Source organism: Corythoichthys intestinalis, chromosome 22, assembly GCF_030265065.1.
Source record: "Corythoichthys intestinalis isolate RoL2023-P3 chromosome 22, ASM3026506v1, whole genome shotgun sequence".
Lineage (NCBI taxonomy): Eukaryota > Metazoa > Chordata > Actinopteri > Syngnathiformes > Syngnathidae > Corythoichthys > Corythoichthys intestinalis.
This window is the reverse complement of record NC_080416.1, coordinates 24,372,040-24,383,395: the sequence shown is the minus strand read 5'-3', so window position 1 is coordinate 24,383,395 and position 11,356 is coordinate 24,372,040. Positions and strand designations below refer to the sequence as shown.

Here is an 11,356-nt window from a genome sequence, read left to right as displayed (position 1 = left end):
GCCTAAATTAAAGACTGGTTGAGTAACGTGTCTGTAATGCTAAATACAATTAGAAAACGAAAATATATACAGTACATATGTACAGTATATGTAGTATATGTACAGTACATAAAAGGCATGGCCGATATTTGCCAATTCCGATACTTAGAAAATGACTTGATCGGACCTGATCGATCGGGACATCTCTATAACCATTAAGACCTTATTTTCAAATTTTGGGATTCTCTGGCAATTGCAGGCCTTTAAGGGTTAAACCAAAGAGCAAAGCTACAACAGTTTTCACTTTGCCATGACCAAATATAAAGCATTTACTTAATTCATACACTACTAAAATGCTCCAAAAGTAAAATAAAAAATATCTCAGTATGACATTTAAAGGCACTTTATTTTAGACATTCTTAAAACAATCTCAATTCCTTTGAAGGCATTACACATTGACAATCACATGACCGGGAAGACTGCATGGAGCGCAACACCGCACTGGTTGAATCTGTTGCGCGCCATCTTGATGTAGCCTTTGTCGCCATATTTGACACCCCAACTGCAACACAGTTAAAGAAAACGCACCTTTAATCCACTTTTAAATAAGCAAAACTATGAAAACCAAACCTGTTCTTGATCAACCAGTAGTCTCTTCCTTTTTCTGTCCCGTAGCCCACAGCTAGCACACCATGGTTCACTTTGTGTGTGCAGGCCAAGTCCTCATACACCCCTTTTAAAAACAAACAAGAAAGTTGGCCTTCAAACTAAGCAAAGTGGAGCAAAATTTAAGTCACCGACCGTGGCGATAGAACACAAATTTAGAGTGCGAAGCATCAATGGCCACCGAAATTGGGCCGACGTTGGCGAGGGCAACCTTGAGGGCTTCTTCGTCACCTTTGGCCACGAATGAGTAACCTGAGCAGTTGGCTGCGCGATCTTGAGGTTTGTATGTGCAGATGCCACGCTGCCAGGACAAAACGGGGCCATCATTAAGGCTTTTCACATGGAATGTGTTGTGGTAGTTGGCCAAACACTAGCAGTTATATTAAAAGCACCAGTTAGGTGACCAATCAATATAAACAGTCTTAGTCAAAATTGATTGGGTGTCTATCACCATCAATGTCAGTGCAAGTCACCTTGGCTTTATAGGGGTACGCCTGGTCGGAGTCAATGCCGCGGTTCTTGTCAACGTACTGGAAAGCGTGAGTCATAAACCCACCATGGCAACCGTGGTTGCCAAAGTCCATGGAGCAGTCCACCAGGTTTTGAGGGCTCAGTGAAACTAGTTTACCGGTTCTTTTCTTCAGCTGACCCTCCAAAGCACCCACCGCACTGAAGGCCCAGCAGGAACCGCAAGAACCCTGCCAAGGATTGAGTTATGAGGAGATTTACACATGTCATCTTGTGGATTTCTTACCTGTGTTTTGACTTCAGTGACCAGGCCGCCTTTTCTCCAGTCTAGAGACTGAGGTGTGGTTGACTCCCAGTTAAAACTCAGTTGTATCCTTTCCAGGTCAGCAGGGACCACCGTACCCATGAGCGTCCCCATAACTTCCTCGTTGGTCTACAAACAAAATCATGGCTCAGGGGTACACTCCCGAATTTGTGAGGATGTTTGCAAAGCAACACGCATTTATTTAAAAAAAAAAAACTCCATAAATTGATTTTACAAGTTGACACTTAGTCTTGTTACCATATCTCCCAAGTGATTCATAGCCAGCTCGTAGGTGTGCATGCCCAGGGTGGCCTCCAGGTTGTGGACGCTGATCATCTGCAAGTTCTCTTCCCAGATACGCCTGCGACCAGACTCTTCCACCTTAACACACGCACACAAAGCAAACATCACAAAACCATAACAGACATTTTAGATCCCATTTTTACCTCATGTTTGTAAACTTTATTGTGAGCCTCCTTCCACAGTTCCCAGTGTGCATTCAGAGCTGGACTGATGTCGGCCTCTGCTAATCCCCACAGGATGGCGAAGAGCAGGCTCCGAAACATGTTTGGTTGTGCCCCCCAAAAACAAAACATAACAAAACAAAACAAAACAAAACAAAATCAAGCAAAACAACAGCAGGGCAAACAATTTCAGTATCAACTGACCTGATGACAAAATGAGCAGGCATGCAAGCTGGCGTGCAAAGAACCCCTTTTTATCCTGATGGATTCAGACACACCTGCAGACCGTTACAGCCTGAATGATGACATCATCATAGCAGGTGCATTGGTGCATATAAAAAAAGATATTTAAAATCAAATATATTTAATCTTAAAATTATATAGTTAACAGAATATAAAACTGTAAACTAAGACTATATAAACATATATCAGTTCTCAAACTCTGCTGCGGAGTTATTTGTTCTTCATTTTACAGCTGGAGTGAAGCGCATTTGTGTAGATACACCAGATATACAGTGGGTGGCAGCAAAGTGCGAAGAATAGGATTACATTATTACATCCACATAAACAATACAACATAAGTGGCATGGTACATTGTTGTTTAACTTGATACATAACATAACACAACATAACTAAGGAATAATCATTAATACAACATAAAAAATTACAATCACATAAAAATGTAAGTAAAAAAAAATAAAAATAAATAAATAATTACAAAAAATAATACATAGAAAATAAGGTGAGTTTTAGGGTCTATCAGCTAATTCAAGCTCCTCAACAATTCTACACAGTTTCAAAGCATTTTCCCCTTCATATCTTTCGAAGAACAAAAATAATTACATAATTCTTTGTGGAAAAACTTGGAATAGATTTGAAATATTCATTCTTATTTATGAAAAGTTTACCGAGAATTATAATTGTATGATTGAAAAAGAGGAAAGTACAATAGTATTATTTATTTAAAAAAAAAAAAAAAAAAAGAATAAGCACATTTATTCATTAATGTAGTTTTTTTTTTTTTTTTTTTTTTTTTAATTAGGTTGTTCTAATTAAACGTTTGGTAAGAAACAAAAGGATTTTAAGACCATAAATAATTAGTTCAATTAAAATAGAAATACACATAACAAAAAAAAAAAAAAAAAAATCCACACAAAATTCAGTATATTTGTGATACATTATACATAAGCATGCATAAATATGTCAAGAATAAACACAATTAATTACAGTATAGTTAGCACAAGAAATAATAATTAAAATGTAAAAATACTAAATTTATACATTACATGTTTTTGCGTTTTGCTCATGTTATACAAAGCACTTTGAATTGCCTTGTGTTGCATTGTGCTATACAAATAAATTTGCCTAGCGTTGCCTTGCTAATAGAGAAACATGATACACACAGTAAATAATAATAAAGAAAAAAACATAGTATATTAAGCTTATAAATAACAATAAAATATAAGCAATCAATTAAATGTACTACGAAAAAATGAATGCAACACATACAGGATAAGTTCAATCAATCAATAAATCAATCAATCAGGAATAAATTATTAGATTTTGCAATCAAGGAACATACTCCGATAAAAACAAATACAGCATAGTGAGACAACCGATATCAAAATATTCTTTCATTAAAAGAAAAAAATAGATCAATAAACCAATGAACAAATATATTGACATATAAGGAAATATACAACTGTAAACAAAAAAATAAAATAGAATATGCAAGATGTGGATAAGTTTGAACTATTTTCTGGCAAAATGCTTGCTTTATTGTTACCTGGGAAAAAGCACTGTCTAAAACAAACAAACAGGGCTTGCCATGCACAAGGGGGGGGGGCACGGGAGCTGTGACTGCGACCCTCGACCCCGGGCCCACTCCCAGCCTCGCTGGCTCCCCCTGCAACAAAGGGGCAGACGGTGATTGGGTCCCGGCTCTTTTGTCTGCGTCGGCATGGGGCCACGGTTAAAACCCTTCAAGTGGCTTGGGGGTTCCCGCCGGTGACCCTCCACTCTTACGATTAATCGACTAATTGATAACTATTTTATTATCAAATGAACTATTTAAAAAGTCGAGCAATTGCTTAAAAACATCGAAAATAATCTGAATCCTTCTTTTTGAACCCCCAATTGTTTTGTTGTTGGTTTTTCATTTTAATTTAATCTCTTTTTTATTTTTTTTTATTTTTATTTTTTTATTATTAACTCAGTGACGGTGATAGACGTCCAATCATGTAGGTCTTTGTATCCTTCTGATGACAATTTAACTGAGTTTATCACTTGAGGACGTCCAATCCATTTGAACTGCAAATGAACATTCGTTCATTAGGATTACAGTGAGGAACTGTGTTAGGGTTAAGTGATGCCAATAACAGCCACAAACAGTTGTACGTCTACATACAAATTTAATTCACTTCAGGACCCGGGTTGTAAGTCGAAATGATCGAATGTCGAGCAGGATTTTCCCATAAGAATATACAGTGGGGCAAATAAGTATTTAGTCAACCACTCATTGTGCAAGTTCTCACACTTGAAAATATTAAAAAGGCCTGTAATTGTCACCATGGGTAAACCTCAACCATGACAGACAGAATGTGGAGGGAAAAAAAACAACAGAAAATCACATTGTTTGATTTTTAAGGAATTTATTTGCAAATCATGGTGGAAACTAGGTATTTGGTGAATACCAAAAGTTCATCTCAATACTATGTTATGTACCCTTTGTTGGAAATAACGGAGGCCAAACGTTTTCTGTAGCTCTTCACAAGCTTTTCACACACTCTTGCTGGTATTTTGGCCTATTCCTAAATGCAGATCTCCTCTAGAGCAGTGATGTTTTGGGGCTGTCGTTGGGCAACAAGGACTTTCAACTCCCTCCGAAGATTTTCTATGGGGTTGAGATCTGGAGACTGGCTAGGCCACTCCTGGACCTTGAAATGCTTCTTACGAAGCCACTCCTTTGTTGTCCTGGCTTTGTGTTTGGGATCATTGTCATGCTGAAAGACCCAGCCACGTCTCATCTTCGATGCCCTTGTTGATGGAAGGAGATTTTCACTCAAAATCTCTCGATACATGGCCTCATTCATTCTTTCCTTTATACAGGTCAGTCGTCCTGGTTCCTTTGCAGAAAAACAACCCCAAAGTATGATGTTTCCACCCCCATGCCTCACAGTGGGCATGGTGTTCTTCGGCTGCAATTGAGTAGTCTTTCTCCTCCAAACACGAGAACCTCTGTTTCTACCAAAAAGTTTTGGTTTCATCTGACCGTAACACATTCTCTCAATCCTCTTCTGCATCATCTAAATGCTCTCTAGCGAACGGCAGACGGGCCTGGATGTGTACTTTCTTCAGCAGGGGGACACGTCTGGCAGTGCAGGATTTGAGTCCCTGGCGGCGCATTGTGTTACTGATAGTAGCCTTTGTTACTGTTTTCCCAGCTCTCTGTAGGTCATTCACTAGGCCCCCCTGTGTGGTTCCTGGATTTTTGCTCACCGTTCTTGTTATCTTTTTGACGCCACGGGGTGAGATCTTGCATGGAGCCCCAGATAGAGGGAGATTATCACTGGTCTTTTATGTCTTCCATTTTCTAATAATTGCTCCCACTGTTGATTTCTTTACACCAAGCGTTTTACCTATTGCAGATTCAGTCTTCCCAGCCTGGTGCAGGTCTACAAATTTTTCTCTGGTGTCCTTCGACAACTCTTTGGTCTTGGCCATAGTGGAGCTTGGAGTGTGACTGAATGAGATTGTGGAGAGGTGTCTTTTATATCGATAATGAGTTAAAACAGGTGCCATTAATACAGGTAACGAGTGGAGCCTCGTTAGATCACGTTAGAAGGAGTTGACAGCCAGAAATCTTGCTTGTTTGTAGGTGACCAAATACTTATTTTCCACTCTAATTTGGAAAGAAATTCTTTAAAAATCAAACAATGTGATTTTCTGTTTTTTTTTTTTTTTTCCACATTCTGTCTGTCATGGTTGAGGTTTACCCATGTTGACAATTACAGGCCTCTCTAATCTTTTCAAGTAGGAGAACTTGCACAATTGGTGGTTGACTAAATACTTAGTTGCCCCACTGTATTATAATTTGATTACCGTAATTTTTGCACTATAAGCTGCTTCTTTTTTCCCTCATTTTGAATCCTGTGGCCTACTTGTTTATTTATTTGGGATAATAGGTAACACATAAGACTGCCATAAGACCGTCATAATAATGACATGACACTATCATGGGCATTAATGAATGCTAACGTCATCCGGCAAATTATGTCACTAACTCCATTTATGTCCAGCTTAGATCATTTTTTTTATTATTTTTTTTTTTACATCCATTCAAAAGTAAGATACTGTCAAATAAAGTGTCACTAAATACTATAACTCGCAATTGATGAAACAACTACAACAGTAACTGAAAAAATAAATAGCACAAAACATGAATTTTGATTGTAATTGACATCTGTAGCGCTGTAATGCATGCTAGGAGACATGTTGGACAACAACAGTGTTAACAGCAGGTGGCAGCAGAGGTTTACTGTCTCCCCCAAGGGAGCAGTGATAACCAAATGAAGCTTCTTAAAGCAATTAAGCTTTGCAGCCAATTGGTTCAAAGCTTTCATTTAGTCTAATGACATTCTTATAATGCCGCTGTCAAATAAAGTGTTACCGGTTAATATCTTTTGGTGTAAATATCCCATGATACAGTGAGGACAGCTGCGACTTATAGTCCAGTACGGCTTATCTATGAACAAATGCCGTTTTCGTGTCAAATTTGGCGGGTGGTGCCTTATAGTCCGAAAATTAATTTAACAAAGTAATTTGTTCCACAGTCCAAAAACCTACGCTAAATCCCTCATGAATACCGCAGGTACAATTAAAAATAGCCATTACACATAGCAAAACAAATAAATTACAAATACAAATTGTAATAATAATAATAATAATCCACCGTATTGACTCCTAATGTGGCAGTTGTATTTTGCATGCTGTTCCTGAACAGGCTGACGAGATGGTGAGAGAGGTGCGTTAGTTTTTATTTTCAGTTTTCATGTTCTGTTGTTGTTGGCATCGGCTACAGCGGATGGTAGCCGTGTTGTGTTAAACAAGTTCTGATATAAATGATTAGAAACCTGACAAAGATGGCAAATTTCTTGCTGATGTTACAGTAATAATAATTTTCACCCACTTGTCATCACTTATATAGACTACCGAACGGAGGTCAGAAAAGGACCATCGAGATCATAAATATCTTCAACCGTTTCCATCTTAATTTCAATGGTAAGCGTCACCTTTTTTTTACCACCAGCACTAACCTTCTTGGAACCCATGTTAATTTCTTTTGCTAGAAATTCACCGTGCTGCTGTCCTGGGGGAAAACAATGAAATTGTGTCGCTGCTGGAAATTGACGCATTTTGAGCATGTCTCCATATGTCAGACAAATGACAGTCAAATTTTACGTCGGATGTTAAAAGGATCGTATGTCGAGGTGTTCGTATGTCGATGTCATTGAAGGCCATGTATGTCCATGCCAATGACGACCATGTACGTCTATGCCATCGACACCCATGTACATCCTTGCCATTGACCGTCATTAATCCTGTATGCCAATGTTATTTTATTTTTATTTTATTTTCATGACTTGCACATGATTTGACATCCAAACTGATCTGAAGAACCAGAACTGGCCCAAGGGCCTTAAGTTTGCCACACATTCCCTACATGCATTGCCTGCGGTCTTCATTTGAACTCCATTTTCATTTTTGACTTTCCAGAGTGTGAGTGGCCGCTTTAAAAAACAAAACAGAAAAAACAGCAGAAGAGTAAAAAGGAAGCGCTGTGTGAGGAGCCAGTCCAAGATGAAGGGGCAGCAGAAGAAAAGGGGCAATTACTGCTCCTTTCTTATGGAAATGCTAATGAAGTGGGGACGTGGGGTCCCTCGGGTGTGGGGGGGACAATAGAAGGCCGCCGGCAGGTTGAGCGTCACCGTGTAAACTGCTTCCTGCCAGAGGAGGCCGTTTAAGGCCCTGACTTTTACTGACTAACAAGCCATCTCCAGGCCTCCACTACAAAGAGGCGTCCCTCCATCAAAGCTGCGGGCGGCCACTGGCTGGCGTGTCTGTGGAAGATGCGCAACCTTTTCCCGGGACGGGAGGGACCGCTTACCTCTACGGTGTCTCCACGCAAGACACAGCTAAACACAAATTTACGATGTTAATATGTTACATTTAATACTAATGTTATATCCATACTTTTTAATTCACTGCAAATCCAGGTATATTTATGGTAATCACAGAGTGATATCTAGCTCTCCATTGACCACTGTTATGAACAACATTCAAATCCAATGAATGTACTGAACTCAAAAATTAAATACATCTGAACTGTTTTCAGCCAGTTAAGGCCAAGTTATACTTCCGCGTCGGACCTGCGCCGTCAAGGAAGACCCGATTTACGACCCTGCGCCGTAGCCTGACGCAGTCCTATTGATTTTTCAAACCCTAGCGTCACGTCAACGCATATGACGCGGCGGAAATGCACTGTGATTGGTTCGCTCACTGTTGTTCCCGGTTCAGCGTGAAATCACCGCCATTGTAGAATGGAAAAAAACTACACGCAAAAGTGGACCAAGCCGACGGGAGTATCATCGAAGAGCAAGTCTCGTCAAGACATCATAAAGTTTGCCAAATGGCAATGTTGGCAATTGAATAAAAAAATGGAAGAACCACCGAGACGTGTGTGTTCGGAATTGAGTGGCCACACGAAGCGGTGGCCCAGTCGACTTTATGTCGTATTTTTGGTTAGTGCACTTCATCATTTATTGTGTACATATATTTGCTGTGAGTCTGTGACTTATTTACATGTCGTACTTCAAGTATATGAAGAATAAAGCACAGGTTTGGTGTCAAAAGAGTTGTTTTGATCTTTAATTTTCAATAACAGACAGTTCACACACGATACATCATCACTGATTGAGAGTGCCTCGGTGCTTTTTATAATAATGTTAACATCAAGGCTTCCAACGCAGTTTGGGAAGTTCCATAGATGCCAGGCTATGGCTTCCCATTGGCTGGCTGTAGGACACGGCAAACAAATCGGGCTGGAGGGCTTTGCAGACCTTGGACAAAACGCTGGACCCTGTGCTCGACGCCAGTTTGAAGCTAGCCGCCACAGCTAGCTGGTTTCCACCAGAGGCTAGAAGAACTATGCGGCTTCAAAAGTTGGACGGACCGCCTCGAAACCGTCTTCTGCGTCGCCTGTGCCTCAACATTTGTATGATCAACATTTATTCAGTGTTGATGAGCTGAAGATCCACATTCAAGCGTTCCATCTTGCATTGTTTATTTTTTCTCTGTTAAACTAGACAAGAGGAAGTCAACAAGCATGCCCCAAAACCGTACAAATATAACACCACACCCCTTTAGTGGCTTGGCGGTGAATTACAGAGCAATGCTTCACCTGGCCGGAGAACCATCGAATGTCGAATGACGCCGTAGTCGCTGCATCACCGCAACGCGGAAGTATAACTCGGGATCTAGTCTTTTATGTACAACTCACCTTATTTGTAGCTATTTAAACCAACTGCTGGGGATGGTGGCAGAGTGGTTAGCACATCTGCCTCACAGTTCTGAGATCAAGGGCTCAATCCCGTTCTCTGGCCTTACTGTGTGGAGTTTGCATGTTCTTACCATGCTTTCGTGGGTTTTCTACAGGTACTCCGGTTTCCTCCCAAAAACATTGTAAAGCATTGTAGGCTGATTGAACACTCTAAATAGCGTACCACAAGCTACACGTCATTTCCGCTCATTAATATTTGTGACGTTAGCTATTGTTGCTAAGGGAGGATACGCTACCGTTTGTCCCCAATGGTAAATGAATGGAAATTGTGTAAGAAGAAGATGTTTACAGAACTAAACCTACCAATTCTGTCTGAAAATGATGTCCCTGATGCCAAATTCACTGGTAAAGATGTGTAAGAACATAAAAATGTTCAGTTAAAGAGATGGCTTGAGCCTCGAGGGCTGACAAAGACAACAAAAACGAGCCGACCGATGCAGAGCCTTAGGTTTTTTATCGACACCTTTTTCTTCCGCGACTGACAGTGACATTCTCCTGTTTCAACAATCTATCTTTACCGACACGTGCCCTGTCTATCTTATATATTATATCCTCTGGCTGTCTTACGTCTCTGACCGTTGTTTTGGGCAACTACATTAATATTTTTGTGTAGCGATCGCAAATGGTACTCGTTGAGATGCAGCGAACACTTAATTTTTTCATTAATATGAAATCTTAATTCTATAATTTATTTACACTTCCGCCTTTAAAGTTTTTTTTTTTTTTTACAACAGAAAATGTAACAGTGGCAGTCAGATACCATTTTAATTTAAGTACATTGGCAGACAGAAGCAGCACTGCAAAACGCCACGCTAGAAAATAAGTAAAAAAATCAAAATGGCTTACTTCTTCGTCCATTGAAGGACCATGGCTCCCAGTAAAATGTTTACTGCATATGAAATGCGAATGGTTTCACCCTTGCTTCTCCTAGCTGTCCGCACAAGTTGATTAATTCTTCACATTTTTCCTCCGAGGTTTTGGTTTCGGGAAACGTATGAAGAAAACATCCTTCGTATGTCATAATGTCTAGAGTCGTTTCTATAAGTTCCAAAAAATCCATGTGTGATCGGCATGTTCATTTTTGAAAGATTACTGGAGAGAAGTAGAAGAAATAACATTGTTTCTATGCGAGGGTGGGTCTATAATGTCCCACTTCCACTTTACTTCTGCTTTACGTTGCAATGTCACGGTCTAAAAATAGCATTCGTGCGGTACGCTATTGTCCCGATCTGTATGACTGTGTGCGCGAATGGTTTTTTGTCCCCTTGCGCCCTGCGATTGGCTGGCAACCGATTCATAGTGTACCCTGCCTACTGCCCATAGTTAGCTGGGATTGACTCCAGCACCCCCGTGACCAGAGGTGAAAGTGGTTAGAATTTCTTGCCGGAACTCAGCGACGTAAAGGTCGCCACTGCGCCCGAAATTTTATTTGTAATTTTAATTTTTGTATTTTGGGGGGGGCAAAACTACTGAAATGCAAAGAAAACTGTTTGGTCAGTTATTTTTATAACACATACAAAAACTGATTTTCATTCAAAATTTTTGCAAAACAAATGTTAACAAAAACAGCTATAACCCCAACTTCCATCTCCTAATTTTTATTTTCCCTCATTTCCTCACATACTAAATGCCAAATCTCAATTTTCACTACTTAAGAACATAGGATGTATATTAAAATTGAAGATAATGTAAACATTTATTTTTTGTTGTGTTTTTTAATAATAAAGATAAAGGTAACATACATTCAGAAAAATATGTACAAATGACTTATATTATGCAGAGTAAAATGGAATATATTTTGAAGATCGCGCAAACATTGACTTTTTTTAATCATAAGGAAATGAATAAGTAGCCTAA

The 11,356-nt window shown here is 39.6% G+C and overlaps 1 protein-coding gene across 1 annotated transcript; it reads right to left on the bottom strand.

The window, feature by feature from the left end:
• Nucleotides 1-366: 366 nt before the first annotated feature.
• LOC130910344 (cathepsin K-like) lies at nucleotides 367-2,116 on the bottom strand. Its single transcript, XM_057827550.1, has 7 exons — nucleotides 1,864-2,116; nucleotides 1,676-1,798; nucleotides 1,400-1,546; nucleotides 1,119-1,343; nucleotides 781-946; nucleotides 610-712; nucleotides 367-541 (listed from the first exon to the last, which is right to left on the bottom strand). Exons 1-7 carry the CDS (start codon nucleotides 2,011-2,013, stop codon nucleotides 442-444), a joined length of 1,014 nt encoding a protein of 337 aa, XP_057683533.1. The 5' UTR covers nucleotides 2,014-2,116; the 3' UTR covers nucleotides 367-441.
• Nucleotides 2,117-11,356: the final 9,240 nt, after the last annotated feature.

Coding starts and splice junctions, on each gene's coding strand:
- LOC130910344 (XM_057827550.1), bottom strand. CDS start 2,013: ATGTTTTGTTTTTGGGGGGCACAACCAAACATGTTTCGGAGCCTGCTC. Junction 1,799..1,863: donor ATAAAGTTTACAAACATGAG/GTAAAAATGGGA, acceptor GCGTGTGTTAAG/GTGGAAGAGTCTGGTCGCAG. Junction 713..780: donor ATTTGTGTTCTATCGCCACG/GTCGGTGACTTA, acceptor TGTTTTTAAAAG/GGGTGTATGAGGACTTGGCC.